Source organism: Hyalella azteca, unplaced genomic scaffold (assembly GCF_000764305.2).
Source record: "Hyalella azteca isolate HAZT.00-mixed unplaced genomic scaffold, Hazt_2.0.2 contig17452, whole genome shotgun sequence".
NCBI lineage: Eukaryota > Metazoa > Arthropoda > Malacostraca > Amphipoda > Hyalellidae > Hyalella > Hyalella azteca.
The window spans coordinates 86081-104407 of record NW_025947235.1 but is presented as its reverse complement, the minus strand read 5'-3'; the positions used below and the strand labels follow the sequence as shown (position 1 = coordinate 104407).

Here is an 18327-nt window from a genome sequence, read left to right as displayed (position 1 = left end):
ACAGCGCGCTTGATCAATTGGAGCAGCAACTCTGAGTGGCAAGAACAGCAAACTTTTGGTCTGAGAAAAGTGGCAATGAGTGATCATTAACAGAATGTCTTAGGGCTGAGAAAAATGGCAACGAGTGATCAAAAACAGCACGTTTGAGTGCTGAGAAAAGTGACAATGAGTGGCCGAGAACAGCACCCTTTACGGCAGAGGAAAGTGGCAATGAGTGATTATTTACAGCACGCTTGAGCTCTGAGAAAAGTGGCAATGAGTGGCCGAGAACAGCGACTGAATAAAATGGCCATGAATCACCAAATACAGCACCCCTTGGGGCTGAGACAAGTTTCAATGAGTGACCAAGACCAGCACTCTTATGAACGGAAAAAATATAACTCAGTACTCACTGCAGTGAGTGACAGAAAGCACATTTTCTCAGAATCGACGAAAACGTGAAGTCACGGACAGACGGACGGACGGACGTACATGACGAGCGATAGGGCATTTTTCCCATAAATGAGAAAATGCGCTAAAAAGGGATAATGAGTGACTAAGAACAGCACGCACTATGGCTGAGAAAAGTGGCAATGAGTGGCCGAGAACAGCACACTTGAGTGCCAGGAATAGAGGATTTGAGTGGCCGAGAACAGCGTTCTTGGGCGCTAGGAACAGCTGCACTGACTGGTCAAGCTCGACAAACAGCGAACACTGAACAGTTCTAACGTCAGCTCTCAAATGCAAGCCTCGGAAATAATTCTCGCTATGCAATTTATTAGCTTCCACCATTTTTTGCAGGTTGCGCGTCTGGTATATTGAGTTGATTCGAATGTAGGCTTACAATATAATTGGGTGTGACAATTTAAAATTATCACACTCTGGCGGAAACAATGTATATGAAAGGTCGGATCGGGAATTTTCTTCAGTTCGTTAAACGCGAATTGCACGAATCGAAAGGCAAATACGTTTTTGTCGACCACTAACAGGAGGCAGGATTGAATAAATTAGAAAAAATAATCCGCGGTTTAGTTTTTGAGATACTTTTTATAAGGGTAAATTATCCTCTGTAAATAAATTTCTAACCTTTGCGTAGCTTACCTTTGCTGTCGGTAAAAACTCGTCCGATGTAAGATGTCTGATCTCAGAGCAGCCTCATTAAATTGCTTCTTTGAACTCGACTTATCGGCTCCAGGTGAACTTGGCTTGAGTTTATCGGATTCGATAACTTAATCTCGTGAGATGAAACTTCATTTATTCATTAACGTAGTGACAGAGAATGTAAGATAAAGAGTGTGTAGGTACATCCCATGGCTGTACAATTTGTTCATTCGGACGTGAACAATATTTCCCGTACCGAATATTGGGCTGCAGTAGAAATTGCATCCATGAAACTTGAATCATCTAACCAATCGCCGTTTTTTCGTCCAGGGCCTGGCACTAATTTCCAGCGTTTTGGCAATGCTTGGTTAAAATAAATTTCAGCTTGGTAATGAAAACATACATGTTTCTATCTCTAACTGAATGAAAATGAAATGTACTTGTTTCTAAACGCTAATCATTGATCGAAATTTTAGCGTTGTATTTTCAGAACATTAATGACAGCGGATGAAAGTTATTCTAAGAATACGTAAGTCACAGGAAAATATTATATAATTTGTTTTACTAATGTGTTTAATAATAATTGTTTTGCTTATAATAACAACGTGTTTGTTAATATGCTCTTAATTATAAAATTCTTCAAAAATTAAATAGAAAATTTTCTCTTTTGTGGTCAATATGAAGTATTTTTAATTTTTGTTCCTTTTCAGAGGTTGAAACTATATATGCACTTTTTAGCCAGATGGTTGTGCAAAGTGCAAGCCTGACGGAAATTACAGTCGTAATAATTCAACAGTTTTTCTGAATATGTAATTTATTTACGAACGAAGTTATACAACGTAATTTTTGATATGAAAGAGGTTGACAGCCCATAACTCGAATGCTGGAAATATGAGGATGGATGACCGCTCTTTTGCACCCTACTGAGCTGCAACCATGCTTGCTCAGTAGCTGCTACCATGCTTGCTCAGTAGCTGCTACCATGCTTGCTACCATGCTTGTTTATACACCCTACCATGCTTGCTGGAACAATTATTGATGATAACGGTGACCAGATTCCATAATGGAGAGACTGGAGGCCTTGCTGGACGGTCGTCTGGTCACGGCGAACAGAGCCACCATGAGTCTTCTGTTTGGTTTACTTATATCGCTGGTGTCTGCACTCATGCTCATGGTTTCTATGTGTTCACAGACATGGGCGGTGCGACAGGAAACTGTCATGTTACAGACAATGACCACAACTCAATCCAGCCATATTACAATTCATGAACCACCCAGCATCGTCCAAGAAACTGCGGACGACGTTGTTAACAGTCGCGTGCAGATTAAGGTGCCGATAGAAGTGCCGTCTTTGCAGGTTATGTTGGAAAGAAACAAAGAAGATGAGGACACGGTGCCTCAGTTCTACGAGGGACGGCTCAACGAGCTCTACACGGAGCGCCTTAATGAGCTTTCTAAGGAGTCTAAGTTGCAGCCTCGTGCGAGTCCCTTATTGTACAAGCCCCAAGTGAAGTTAAAAACACGTAGTCTTAATGCAGTTCATTTGCTGCTCAGTAATAAGGAACTAAGCTCATTATTCCGCGACAACGTCAGCTCGGAGGATGCGAGTGGAGATTATGTAAGCAATAAAGCGAATGATAACCACACTGAAGTTAATTTGTTCGGCTATAATAGCATCGCTGGAGCAGCACCGTTCAGCCTAACTTCAAAGGACAAAAATACAAGCTTTAATTTGAGCGCAGATTGCAGAGCTTCAGAGAGGGACTTGTCTAGTATAGAAAGAACTGAGTCAATGAAGGCTGATCATAATAGAACTAAAATTAAGCGCTCCAGTGGCGCAGTCTCCGCTGCAATATTGGGAAAGACAATGAAAAATGAGAAGCAGTTTAACATTCAACAACATTACATCTTTCGTAGAATACAGAATCCTTTTTTAATTGGTGAATATAAAACGTCTCGAAATTCCCATAAATTAAGAATACAACAGAATTCATCACATCACCAAGTAGAAACACAGCCACGCTACAAGAACGGCAATAATTCCACCCTGTATCAGCGAGAATTTCTCAAATCTACCATCGACAAAATTAAAAACATTTTTTACTATCGCTTGGCAAAAAATAAATTTGAAGAAGAGGGTTTGGGTGGAAAATACACGGCAAAATCTGCGTTTATACGAAATTCTTTTAATAAATATTTATTAATGAATAACAATTATTCAGAGCCAAAAAACCGAACCACATTGAAACCAGCATCAATTTCTATCGCCCACATTCTAATGAATTCGTTGGCACAGAATCCTGAGTCTCCAAGATCCGGAGGACAAAAAATACCCCAACCCCGGAGGACCAAGATCGCTTCAGTTGAACATGGAAAAGCATTTAGAGAGAACAATACCCGGCAAGCTATGCAAGGAACAAGAGTTAGGATTACTCCTGGATTGCGGCCATCTCGCGTACAACAATTTAGACAATCACATTCAGTTACGCAGTACAAGCTTGAAGCACATCCCAATATCACGGTCCATACACGGAGTCCAACAGTGCAAAGACATACACGGAGTCCAACAGTGCAAAGACATACACGGAGTCCACCAGTGCAAAGACATACACGGAGTCCAACAGTGCAAAGACTACAGCGCAGGGAGACGGAAGACCACAATTCTGAGCGGAGACAAAGACGTTCGCTTGATGATGAGCGACACCGCACGGGCAGACAAGCCCGTTCTCCGGATGACCGACGTCCGGAGCCCGTGCAGCTGCTATACAGGTTGTGTTTGTGGAGGGTCTGTGTGGTGTCCACTACACAGACGGGCAATGTGTCTACAGGTGAGTTATGTATATGTGACCGGTTCTTTTGCTGCATGAGTAATGGTCAGGTAAAATTCTTTTTGGTATATCGGGGTGGATTTTTAACAAACTAACTACTGGTAAACATGATGCACGTCGCATGTAATTATTTTGTATACGTCATCAATATGTAGCTGATGTGTGATCGACAATAAAACTGCTAAGTATGTTTTCTATCTGGATTGAATGACTAAAATTGCTTTGTTGGAAGATTTTAGATTATCATGAGAAGGGTTTCACATTTTTTTTTAGATTTGATAACGAGAAATTTAATCTTAACCTTGTTGTATTTTGAATAGTATGAACACTATAAGATATTTTAAACTTCTTGATTCAAGTAAATTCCTTCAATAAAGTTAAGTACATCAAATACTACCGTTAAATCAAATATTACCGATAACATCAAATATTTCCATTACCATCGCCAGAAGAACTTACTCGGCAATAACAAAGTTTCAAAATAAAGTTAACAGTTTCACCGTACAACTGTTAATGCCCCGCTATAATAGCACACAATCTTTTTCTACAACTTGTCCTCCACCGGAGACACCTACATGTAATGCAATTAAGTAAAACATTTTGATAAATATCTACACTAAATCCGATCAACTTTTTAAACAAGTTCTTTAAACCACTTGTTTAAAAACTTTTTTAACTTTTACCGAACTTTTTATACAAGTTGTTCGGTAACCTCGCTCTCTGCGATATGATTTAATAACTTAAGCTCCGGATGCAAATAAATGCTTTATATATAATGCTTTATATATCTATATACGTCAACTACAAATGATCAGTTTTCTATGAGAACATTAATACGCACTCGATTTGATGATAAATTATTTCAGCTCGAAACATTTATTGGTATTTTCCAATATCCCACATTCTAGGGTTGAGAAACGAATTGATCATGAGATAACAGTTTCACGGTCAACATAAAAACAACTGAAGAGTTGAAAGGGCGAAGAGTTGAATAAGTGAAGAATTGAATAGGTGGAGAGTTGAATAAGAGGAGAGTTGAATAAGTGAACAGTTGAATAAGTGAATAGTTGAATAAGTGAAGAGTTGAATAAGTGAAGAATTGAATAAGTGGAGAGTTGAATAAGTGATGAGTTGAATAAGTGAAGAGTTGAATAAGTGAAGAGTTGAATAAGTGATGAGTTGAATAAGTGATGAGTTGAATAAGGTAAGATGAATAAGTGAAGAATTGAATAAGTGAAGAGTTGAATAAGTGAAGAGTTGAATAAGTGAAGAGTTGAATAAGTGATGAGTTGAATAAGTGAAGAGTTGAATAAGTGAAGAGTTGAATAAGTGACGAGTTGAATAAGTGAAGAATTGAATAAGTGGAGAGTTGAATAAGTGGAGAGTTCAATAACTGAATAGTTGAATAAGTGAAGAGTTGAATAAGTGATGAGTTGAATAAGTGAAGAGTTGAATAAGTGAAGAGTTGAATTATTGAAGAGTTGAATAAGTGAAGAGTTGAATAAGTGTAGAGTTGAATAAGTGAAGAGTTGAATAAGTAAAGAGTTGAATAGGTGAAGAGTTGAATAAGTAAAGAGTTGAATAAGTGAAGAGTTGAATAAGTGAAGAGTTTGATAACTGAAGAGTTCTATAAATGAAGAGTTAAATAACAGAATGATTGCCACGCGTGAAACATCTCGGTCCGGCAATTAGCTTAATGCCAGAAAAGTGTCTCTCCCACCTGAGCTCCGGAGTAATGACTTGTTTTTAAAAATAAATTTTTTGTTTCAAACTCGCGTAGCAATTTGGAGATAGCCAAAAATGATCCTGCGCAATCATTTGACAGGAGTTTTCCTTAATCTCTCATCGCTCCATGTTGTGGATAATTTTGAGTTTCGGGATCGTTAAATGCGAGGGAAATGTTGTGTTGTAACTAAATTAAATCCAACAGAGAAATTTAATAGCGATATTATGCCAACCGTTTTAGCATGATAAATTCAGAGTGTTTATGAAGGGGTACGTCTGAATTTTTGGCGGATCCTAATGCTCAGAAATTTTAGTTCTGATGCTTAGAAGTTTGGGTTCTAAAGATCAGAATTTTGAGTCCTTATTAAGCTCAAATGTCGCAAGGGTAGAGAAGTTATCTCAGTGTCAAGCGGATACCTGCAGCAAAACCATCCCTAAAAAATACAGAGAGTTGGCCTTGCTTCACTGCTAAACTATTAAGTAACCTCGCATTTTAAAATTAATCCTTTCATATCTGCTATTTCATGTTAATTGCCATCGGTCAATACTCTCAGCCAAAAAAATATTTAAATATAAATTCAGACGACTCCAGGAATATGAGAAGCAAAGCGAGATATCTATGGCAAGGGCTATCATTGGTTGTTTCTATAATGGTTAAGTGGAAAAATATTGCACCGATTTGTGACGATGTGAATTTGACACAAAACTGGAATTTGTTTTTAGTTTTGGATTGAAATTGAACTTTTATTTAATTTCAAAAACCATTTCAACGTTATTCAAATAAAAACCCTAGCCAACCCAAATTTATCACGGAAATTCTTTTTGACTCCTGTTTCAGAATTTGAACGGAACGTCATCATATATCAACGTTAAAAATGACTAATCCCATGTAAAAGAATTACGTGATTATTGTCGTGGATAAGCACACGCTTATCCCCATGTATATTTTTCAGCACCAGGCTTCAAAAAAGAAAGAAACTCATGCACAAACATGTTATACATTAGTCATTATTTGTCTGTTTGGAGCGGGGCGTTGGAAATGCATGGGGATTATTGGGACGAGTGTCCACGATACTTATCGTGTCGGGATATTACATGGTAATAAAGTTTCATATTTTACCGTAAAATCATGAGACATTGCAGGACGTCGGTGGATTTGGATATTAAAATTTGATATGTAATTTTATCGTTGGTAGATATAAATTTTATTGCCTTATATTACAATTAACTTTGAAGTTTGTTATAGTTCCAATTTAAAACTGGGAGTTCTATGCTGAATGTGGGTCGGACGGGCCTCACGTTAATGAACATACCTAGTTTCGAACTTAATTAATTGATTTGGGATGACGGGATTCGGCATGACGAGATTCGAGCTGACGATTGAGTGATGAGATTTTGGATGAGAAGATTCTCTGTGTTGTAATTTTCATATTGATTGAATTATCTAGCGCGCATCGCTGGTGAGTCTGCTAATAAATCGCATTGTGTTATTTTAATTGAGGTTCAAAAATCTGACGGAGAATGTTCTCTGTATTGTAATTTTCATATTGATTGAATTATCTAGCGCGCATCGCTGGTGAGTCTGCTAATAACTATCGCATTGTGTTGAGGTCCAAAAATGTGACGTGGAGAACAACAAAAACTGTTTGAACTTTACCATTTACAAACATCCTTCGCGCATTTAACGTGAAGTTATTGGACTAATGAACGCAGAGAATATATGAATTATAAACGCATTAAAATAAAAAAATATAAAGTCGCTGATTCTTCATGACGAGCGATAGATAGAAACACGATGCTTTACAAAACAAAAGTTCGCTTCTTACAATAACAGTTTTCTGGTTCGCCATTTTTTATTTATTAATTTAACTATTTTTGTATTCTGCCAATGGTTACAATATGTTTGCTGCACATAACATGTTGGTTTGCTGCACATTTGCTGTATGTTTGCTGCACATTTGGCTTCAATTAATCTTTAATTATTTTAACCATATTAATTTTTTGACCGTCAGTCTGCTGGTCCGTGGTGAGCTCTGCGCCTGTAGCGGGACAGCCTCTGCACTCGCCAGGCGTCCTGCTGCACAGTCTCAGGCGAGTGTCTTAATTTCGTGAAATTTCATCTATTTTTTTCTCCACAAAGCCCTAAGATTTTTTAAATTTGAATGAGTTGTCTTCCACAATATCCTAAAAGTACTTGAATTCAATTTATTTATCCTCCTCAATATCCTCAAATTCTTGAAATTTGATTTAATTGTCTCCCAAAATATCCTAAAATTATCTTTTCTATTTATTTATCCTCCTCAATATCTTGAAATTCTTGAAATTTTAAGAACTTGAATAACTTACAATGACTTTACATAATCCCCTCAAATTCTTCAAATTTGACTTATTTGTCCTCCACAATTTCTTCCGATTCTTGAAAATTTGTTCCTTTGCTCATGTACTGTTTCAGTCACGGCAATTTCTTTCATACAAACATAAAATTATGTTATGAATCCCCGAACAAAAAAAAGTAACAATAGAGCCTTTTTCTGAACAATGCTCGCGAAGCCGTTTGATTAGTTTTCCAGAGAGATGCTCATGTGCCTTATACAATATAGGCGTCCTCTACACACGATGACGCATCATGACATATTAGTAAGACTACTATCCTCGTATACGTATTAGTAAGACTACTATCCTCGTATACGTATTAGTAAGACTACTATCCTCGTACGTGGTGTAACAAATTTCAAGATTACGGGATTAGGAATAATTTTTTCTCATATTGAAAGAATTATCTATCCTGGAACGCTGGGCTAACCTGTCAGTCTCTTGTAAATTTCAGAAGCAGGGTTTATTAGAAAAAATTTCTCTATATTTAATACGACGTTAATTCGAGGATCCGGATTACTGCTATTTCACATCGTGAGGGGTCAAATTTGCTACATTCATGATTCTTCAGGGTTTTTGTCTGCTGGCCTTACAATACGGGGGTTAAAAACAATTACCAAATGACATTTTAATAGAATTCTAAGTTTTGAATATATGCAGATATGGCAAATTTTTTAGGCTATAGGACACAGCGAACCATGGTAATCCAGATTTTAGCCCAGCTGCTGATGACTTAAGCCCTAGTCCCTAATAAATATGTGTGCACATCGTAGTCATGTTCGTTGTAGTGCGGCGGCGACCACAAAACGCTTAAGGTGCTTGTACACGGGGACAGTACTGGCGGCTAGTAGATCAGAAAAGTGCCAAAAGTCGGCCGCTTGGTGTCTATCCCGCAAGTAAGCTTAGACACGAGGCAAGTTTATGGTGCCGCCGTGCCGGTATCTAGTCGATCGTTACCGGCACGGCGGCAGACATTTGACACTTTTCTGATCTACTAGCCGCCAGTACTGTCCCCGTGTACAAGCACCTATAGTGTGACAAGCGAGTTCAAAATAATGCCCGCTTCAACGTAACGCTCGTCGCCAGATCTCTTAGGTTCTTTGAGGCAATTTCACGATTCCATTCTGAATTTAAATGAAAAGAAACAGCAAATTTAATAATTCTTAAATTCTTAAATTTGAATTTAAGAGCATAAAATAGTTCGTTTAAAAATATAATTTAATACCGATTAACAGCTCCTTATATACGAGGAAACTCGATCTATATTATGCCATTCAACATTTGTATAATGGAAAAGAAAGAGTTACGATAGTTTGGTGACAGATTTGTGAAACTTATTCGTAAGTGTTACATAATTATAAGACGTAACGATTCATTAATTCATCAAAATAATCTAAGCATTCATAGAAAGTTTTATTTAAGAAAATTCTTTCTCTGCTATGTTCATTCAATTGAATATGGCGTCCACATGATTAAATAGGAGGTCTCTCACGTCCATATCTTTTTTGATATCTATTCCACTCAATACATTTCAAGTCAAATGTTTTGATCGTAGTATATTAGATGCCATATTATACCGAACGAAATGATGTTATATATGAAAATTAAAAACATCTTGTTACTTTAGCAGGTTTGACAAACACCATACAACTTTAATTCACTTCACTCATCGTAAATAAAAAACTGATTAATTTTATGCACAGGTACGCGAGCGTTGCAGTGGTGGCGGCCACAGCTCTTCTGTGCCTCGCGGCGACCATTTCACTGCGCGCGTTTCTCATCGAGCGTCATGCGCACCAGCGTTCCTGCCGTGCCAACGTCACCTCGTAAAAATTGTGATTTTTGCCATCACGGGTAAGTTCATGCCTTTGGGAACTATAAAAAATAGTGATTTTTGCCATCACGGGTAAGTTCATGCCTTTGGGAACTCTAAAAAATCGTGATTTGTGCCATCACGCGTAAGTTCATGCCTTTGGGAACTATAAAAAATTGTGATTTCTGCCATTACGGGTAAGTTCGTGCCTTTGGGAACTATAAAAAATTGTGATTTGTGCCATCGCGGGTAAGTTCATGCTTATGGCAACTATAAAAATTGTGATTTTTGCTATCACGGGGGGTAAGTTCATGCCTTTGGGAACTATAAAAAATTGTGATTTTTGCCATCGCGGGTAAGTTCATGCTTTTGGGAACTATAAAAATTGTGATTTTTGCCATCACGGGTAAGTTCATGTCTTTGGGAACTATAAAAAATTGTGATTTTTGCCATCACGCGTAAGTTCATGCCTTTGGGAACTATAAAAAATTGTATTTTTTGCCATCACAGGCAAGTTCATGCCTTTGGGAACTATACAAAATTGTGATTTGTGTCATCACGGGTAAGTTTGTGTCTTCGAGAACCACCAAAAAGATCGATTTTAATTTCTAAAAATTATTGGCATCAATTATTAATCTTTTTGTTTTGGTTACGGTTTTTTATTAATGAAGTTACTTATTAACTATATTATTACTCACATAATTCGTGCATGAGTAATATGATCTAACTATGTAGTATGCAAAGTAAATGTGTTTATCGTAAGTTTCTTACGGAAGAGTGGTTTAGGTATTAGAAAAACATTATATTACAGAGCTGATTAAAATATGTGTTATAATAGTGTTTAACATGTGACACTAATGACATGCGTCACACTAATGACACGCATAATACTAATGGCAAGCGTGACACTAATGGTGTACGTGACATAATGGCGTAAAATACGCTAATGGAGCGTATGATATTAATGGTTGACGACCTCCTCCTCATGTTGTTGGGGGCGAATTTAGCAATCCATCTTCAGAAATGCCTCTTGCTGCGTGCAAGTCGCCTCACAATCGTTTATTTCACAAGTGTTACAGTATACGGTTCCAGTAGAGAAATAATGAGTTGGGTTTACACGTTGTAATATAAAATTGGGTGACCGCTTCTTACGAATAATAAATTTCTAACCAAATTTCAGCATATAAGTAAGTCAAATTTGACGATACGGAGAAAATTGAGTTCTAACCTTCGAAATTTGTTTTAGAAATGAAACTTCTGGTCGATCTTTGTTGTATAATCAAAACGTAAATATTAAGGTTTTCTTCTGCATAATTTCCTCACAAATATCATTAATATACGTGACTATAGTTTGATCTCACGTGTCAATGAAAATGATATTTGCTAACAAATTTGTTTCATTTTTATTCTCTGACACAATTTGATAATTTATACACAACAAAGTGAACTGTTCGAAGAAAATTTATCATCATAGTTTTGGAAGAAGAATTTAAATCTGAAATCCGTAAACTTAAATCTGAAATCCGAATATTTAAACTTAAATCTGAAATCCGAAAACTTAGAGAGCAAGATTTATTTAAATTGGTCAAATCAATTTATACAATGCAAAATTGCTTATTACTTCCAGGAAATTACTGAATTTCATTTGAACTGAGAAGTTCACGCACTTGAAACTTGTCATTTCTTAAATTTTTTAAAATTGCTCAGATTTATTTAGAATACGTGTAAACACTTACCACTTTCTGTAAATACTGGAGTGTTCGTGTGAATTCGTTGCCATTCGTACTCATAGTTGGCCGTTCGTGTGAATACTCTATTATTGTATGTGAATTCTGGGAGGACAAATCCAGCCAAACTGCAGAGCGTCGCGACAGGAGCACCGGTCATGCCTGGAAGGCTTGGGCCATCCATGGAAGCATTCCCGGCCAGCCAGCATCGTCCTTTATATTCCAGTTTTCATGAAACCATTCTCAGCCTGATGATGGCGGATAGTTCCTACACTTAAGCTAGTCTTACCTTTATGCTATTCCTAGCTGCATGCTAGTCCTATACCTTTAAAGCTAGTCTTACATTTATGCTAGTCTAATGGGCATGTTGACCTATTTCCTTTCGGCTCTTTCAGGCCAAAAAGAAATCTTTTGATTTAATACCTCAATGCTAGTCCTATACCGCTATGCTAGTCCTACATTTATGCTAGTCTTATACTTTTACGCGAGTCGTACCTTTATGCTAGTCCGACTATTGGGCTAGGGAGTGTTACTGAATCAAAATTCTCGTTGATCGATCTATGAACCACAGTTGGACCTAATTCGCATCTATATGGTTGCTATGCTGTTACCTCAAAAGTTTCATTATACTATTACCTTGCACTGTTATTGGCTCAGTCTACGGACACGCTGGTGTGCCTTCTTATCATCTGATGATGATCGCTGCCCGTCTTCGCCAACGGCCACGCTCGTGCTTTCTTTTCAAATCCTCTTCTCAAACGCGAAACAAATTTTGGTGTCGAGTTGATTGCTTTGAAACTCATTTACGATGAACTTACGATGGGAGAGGAACATATAAAATGCTACTGTTTTAGGTTTGGACAAAGTAAATGAAATTTATGATGTTTTTTTTATTTATTTCTGTGTTGATAGGCTACGACCTATGAAATTCGTGTCCTATTTTCCTTAAAATTATCAGTGTTAATAGAAAGGTCTAAAATTGATTGTCTACTGATTGTTATGCGTGAAATCTGAGGTGATATTTAAGATTCCAAAATAAAATTCAAGCCTAACGTAAATTGGAAACAAAAACGGAGGCGCTCCGTTGGTTTTGACATTGACTCCTCAGCGTCGCAAACAAGATATGGTGGCCATAACGGTGAACATGACAGAGTAATGGCACGCAGTTCACGCGTTTCCTCTAACTCACTTCACCCTCTTTACAATTTCGGCTGCTAAACCGGCGGCTGAAAGTCTTCTCCTATTATTCGACGAGAGCTTGGAAAGCACTTGCTCCTGGCTTTAGTATTGCTGTAGCTTCTCATAGTCCCGCAGAAATGCTGTGACTCACAGCTTTATGGACCATAGGTTCACGCAGCGACTGTGAGTCGCAATTTCGCTCGGCTTTACTGAGTTGAGGTCCGTATTCACGACCTGCGAGCTGCACAATATGCACGACCTGCGAGCTGCACAATATACACGACCTGCGAGCTGCACAATATGCGCGACCTGCGAGCTGCACAATATGCGCGACCTGCTAACAGTATACATTGTACACGAGGATTCAATCACCCTGGCACTCAAATGCCAATAATGGCTCTCAATAATCCCCTATTAACATTACGATAAAACATTGCAGTGCAGGGGAGTCGTTTTCAAAGGACCCGATTCATTACTGCTCGCTAATTACAGAGCTTTATTAGAGAAGCCAAGATTCCTAATGAGAAGCCAGGATCAACTTCGTCGGTCGTTAAAGCTTCGAGAAGTTCAGGAACCCTTCAGGAGATCGCTGATTTTATTTACGATCTTCGATGAATGAACCTAATTTCTGAGCCTAAACTTTGACGGCAAGAAGAGATGAAAAATTTCTTCTAATGCAGCCGGCTTTTAGGAAACCATTATCGCCACTCTCTACTCTTAATTGATAAATATTACCCCAAAAATTCAAACCGGGTTTTCATTTTGTTCCGAAAAGAACATGTCGTCTTTTTGTGCCTTGATTGACTTCAATTAGGAATTTAATTGAATTTTATTCAATCGAGGTCAGAAATAACGCACTTACCAGCTGCTCTCTTTTTCTTCTTAGGATTCTGATGCTGCTAATCAAATTTAGTTATATTGGAAAATTTGTAGGGAATCTTACAGGTTTGCACTGACCTCTCTCCTTCGTGTTATATTCCAAGGAACTCATACAACATATGTAGGCTTGTAATTTCCTGGTTTTATTTTACAATTCACGAAAAATATTCAACTAGCTATTCAGAACCACAATACAAATTTCATTGATTACTTAGGAAACATATAATACTTTTGTGTGAAAATTCCGTCATATTTATACATATTTCCGACAAATAACAGAAAAACAACGAGAAAACGATAGTAAAATAGTGTTTCCACGTAGTGTGCAATATGCAGATATTTGAATATCCAAGAATTTTATAGTGGTTAATGAATAAGAAAGTTTATTAAACTACCATCTGTTAACAATCTTCATAAAAATTAATACATATCTTCTACCACCTATTAACTATCTTCCATTCATAGTGCGCACCGACACTAGTGACTGCATAAATATTTGAGCCAAAAATAATTCAGACGTGTTAGCTTCATTTCGTTATAAATGTATCAATAAAGGATTATAATTAATATTAGTAAGATTTTTTTACGAACTAGAAATTAAACTACCTATTCCTAATACCTGGAAAATTATCTTTCATGAATATTTAACATCTAATCTACATGCAGTAGCGCTAACGGAACACAGACTTCATAGAAACAGAAATTTTGCCAGCGATCCTGCTCATTGTAAAATTCAACAGTTACGGAAACAAATAACTTCAAAATCCGATGAACTTTGCTGGGATCAGAAAATAATCAATCGAAATCAATTATGATTCGGGATCATCAATGCATCAGAAATTTAACTTCATTGTGTTCCTCTTGTGTTTCCTGGGTTCCTTCAATTTTAGGTGTGTTGCATTTTCCTTGCCAATTTTCAACCTCCATCTTACTCATGGAATTTTTGAATAATAATCTCTTATTATGCAATTTGACCGTCATTGAATTTTTCGTAACTGTTTCCTTGCCCTCAAAATCTTAAACAATATTTCTACTCTCTCTTTCAGGCATCACTATCTTAAATCTTAGATTACTCAAAATCTTAAACAATACTTCTACTCTCTCTCTATCAGGCATCACGTACTATCTTAAATCTTAGATTACTCAAAATCTTAGACAATACTTCTACTCTATTTCAGGCATCACTATGGGTGGCGGAGTATTCAAGTTTTGCTCGGCGGTAACGGAAAAAAGCAGCATGACGGCATCTTCGTCAGGCCACAACAGCGGACAGTTCTCCAGCTTCGTCCCAGCTCCGTCCGTCCCATCGTCCACTACGCTTCACTGGCCGCTACTGTTGGCCGCCAATTGCGTGGTGGGCTGTTTCCTGGCGGCCCTGGCCATCGGCTACACATTTTTTCTCACCTGGGACAAACAAATGATACTCAACTTCCTCACTAATAAAGGTGACAGCAACGATCACCTGATCATGAACGAAACATACGACTACTCTTCTTCTGCTCCACCTGCACCAGCCAACAATGAGAGGTGTAAACCGCTCTGCAGCCGTTGCAAAAACTCAAAAAATTGTTCCGCCACTCTCATAAATTCTTTAGTCACTAACAAGAACTTTGAAGTTAATAGGAGTCTAGCTCCTTACCCGTGCTGTCACCAGATCGAGTACTGCTGCAACAACCCAACTGTAAGCCAGCATAAGAGTCATTGCAATCCTCACGCCGAGGTGCATAATTTCTCACAGAATGGGAAGAAACAAACAAGTTATAAAAACAATTCTTCCTTCAACGATCACCGCATGCGCTGCAGTCAATGCCCTTGGGATCAGGCAATTCATTTTAACAGCGCCTCGTACCCACAATCTGCTAGCCTCATATTTGATGTAAAGGCTCCTGCACCGTATACAGGAGACACCACACAGAAGTTCTGGACTGTAGATGGTCATGCAAATGCAACCCAAGCGGCGCCCCAGAACTTGGGCTACTCTAATCATTTTGGTCACATTCACAATGAAGAATTATCTACAGTTTCTATAGATTTACGTGCAGGCAAGGAACCTGCGCATAAACATGAAAGCTTCAGTTATAAATTTTGTGACGATCCCATATGCCAACAAGAACAACTGAGATTCCACAGACAAAAATCCCTGGTCAACAGAAAGCTTCACAATGATGTTGAAGCAGAGTTTCAGTTGCGTCGTACTCGTGAATTAAATCCATTTAAAGAGGCTTGTGCCAGAGATTCGAGCTGGAATAATTATTCCGAAAATAGCAATATATCTAGTGGAAATCACGAACACATGTACAGCAACATCATGATGGAGAACTACATGACATCCATGAGCTCAATACACCGCCCCCCAGCAGACTATAGCAGTTACCCCTGCAAGCCGTCTCATTGCAGCAGTCACTGCGCATGTGCTCAGCGAGCGCCGTATTATTCATTTCGTCAGGCCGATTGGGACCAATCCATTCAGCCGAGCCGCAAGCAGAGATACGCAGAAGAATATTTTTTAGATACTGAAAAATCCACAGAATTGAATTTCTCGCAGGCTCCGCTACCCGGCTTTCGATACAATTGTTCTACCCTACCTGCAAAGTTTTCAGCCAAGCATTCGAATTTCCTAGAAGAAGATAGAAGTCAAGAAATGACGCGAGAATTCAAGTCTTGCGTGAACATCACAGAAGTTTCTGTGGGATCGCTTGATCTCATTAAAAGCAGTCGCTTGAACAGCTATCCACGTAGGAACTACAGCGCACCTTCCTTGAAAGCCAAAATTGACGAATTCGATAAAAGAAAATTAGTAAAGACTGTGAAATTTATCACGCCGCATGACGAAGACGAAGATGAAGATGATGAGGATTCAGACTCTGATTATTACATAAAGAGAACTCCTTCGAAAAATGTCAAAGACATCAAAAGAGTTTATCTGCCGGCAGACGGCAGCTCACCCATCAGGGAGCTCTGTAGCAGCAGCAGCACTTATCGCTAATGCCTTCATAAGCTATACTTGTCTGATTTTATGTACCTGCAATACATTAAAATATTTGGTATTTAGCATTGCGTGACGGTTTTATACTAGTATTTTTAATTTATTTCTTTTCGTACAATAGGAAGAACTCTATGACTTGCTGAGGCTAGTTTCAAACATTAAAATCAGACTCATTAATACACCGAATTTGATAATCTTAATAACTAAATAATCAATAATCATTAATAATCTTAATCTTAATCAGACACTAAACTTACATAGGTAAATTTGTTTTATACAATAATATAGTTGCATCTCATCGCAGATGACATCATTAAATAAACTCTACTGCTGTGATGGTTAACTACACTAACAACAAGAGCTGTGGTGGTGCAGTGGTGAGAGACTCTGTCTCTCGCACCCAGCGCCCGGGTTCGAGTCCCACTGAGGACAAGTTCTACCGGGAAGCTCAGCTCATGGTCAACTCAGCCATTCATACAACTCTGGGTGATAAATGCGTACCTGGCTTGTCCCGGGTGTTGTGTAATGCAATAAAATGGTTCTGGCGGGTCAGCGAGCCAGTGATGGTCGTGGAACTACCAGTGGCACCAAGTGCTCGGAAAAACTGACCTATCACCCCCCCTCCCTAGTCGCCACTACCAGGATGGGCAATTACAACAACAACAACAGTCCAGTATAAGCCGTCATTGCCTGGCTTGTCCAGGGTGTTGTGTAATGCAACAAAATGGTTCTGGCGGGTCAGCGAGCCAGTGATGGTCGTAGAACTACCAGTGACACCAAGTGCTCGGAAAAACTGACCTATCACCCCCCCTCTCTAGTCGCCATTACCAGGATGGGCAATTACAACAACTACAACTGTCCAGTATAAGCCGTCATTACATATCATAGGAGCTTCTTGAGCCAGTATATAGCGCGTGATGGCCAGTAAACTCAAACATGTTTGAGTTTAGTCACGCCTTATCACTTAAGTTTAGTCATCACGGTGAGCGGTGTTATTGTATCTTACGAAATCTGTTGAATCTTTTATTCACTTAATAATTCTTTGGTATGACAGTCAGCAAATATGTATAGTTGATGGACTGTGTTACTTATATTGAATTAGTTGATGGATTGTTAGTTATGCGTACAGCAACTAATATTATATCAGCGAATATAATTAGTACTAATATGTGTTTTTTTTTTTCATGTTGCTCACAATTTTAAGTGACTTCGATGTCGATGCAATTTTTATTCAATTTTTTTTCAATATAGTTACTTGATTGTTACTGACGATAAATGTAGCTACCAGGTTTTTCCATCCCAACAGCTTTGACGGCGGTTAATGTATGCCTAACCAAAGAGTTAGACTAAACATCCTTCCCATTGCCTCATATCTGAAAACTATCTGTTGTTACTCGCCTTTAACAAATGATAAAATATCCCGCACAAATAAGACAGTCCTGCTATTTTTAGCACATTTAGCATTTTTAGCATTTATGGAAAAAAAGGCGCTATTGTGCTCGTCATGTCCGTCCGTGACTACACGGACGGACGAGAAAATGCACTCTCTGTCACTCACTTTTATAGTATCGGGACCTAATGAATTTCTAATCGAAACCATGGCTATCAGAATCATACATTCGGGAGATTATGATAGAGAACACGACGACGAAGAGCATGTAACTGAACGCGGGAAGCAAACTGTAATTTCTTGCATCATTTTTCGCGAGTCATTTAATGATGCAGATGCTATAAAGC

The 18327-nt window shown here is 38.3% G+C and overlaps 1 protein-coding gene across 1 annotated transcript; it reads left to right on the top strand.

Annotated features, from left to right (window-relative positions):
- The first annotated feature begins 9853 nt into the window (after positions 1-9853).
- Positions 9854-16590, top strand: LOC125179435. Its single transcript, XM_047885272.1, has 2 exons — positions 9854-9860; positions 14783-16590. The coding sequence occupies exon 2, from the start codon at positions 14791-14793 to the stop codon at positions 16588-16590; it is 1800 nt and encodes a 599-aa protein (XP_047741228.1). The 5' UTR covers positions 9854-9860; positions 14783-14790.
- Positions 16591-18327: the final 1737 nt, after the last annotated feature.

Coding starts and splice junctions, on each gene's coding strand:
- LOC125179435 (XM_047885272.1), top strand. CDS start 14,791: ATGGGTGGCGGAGTATTCAAGTTTTGCTCGGCGGTAACGGAAAAAAGC.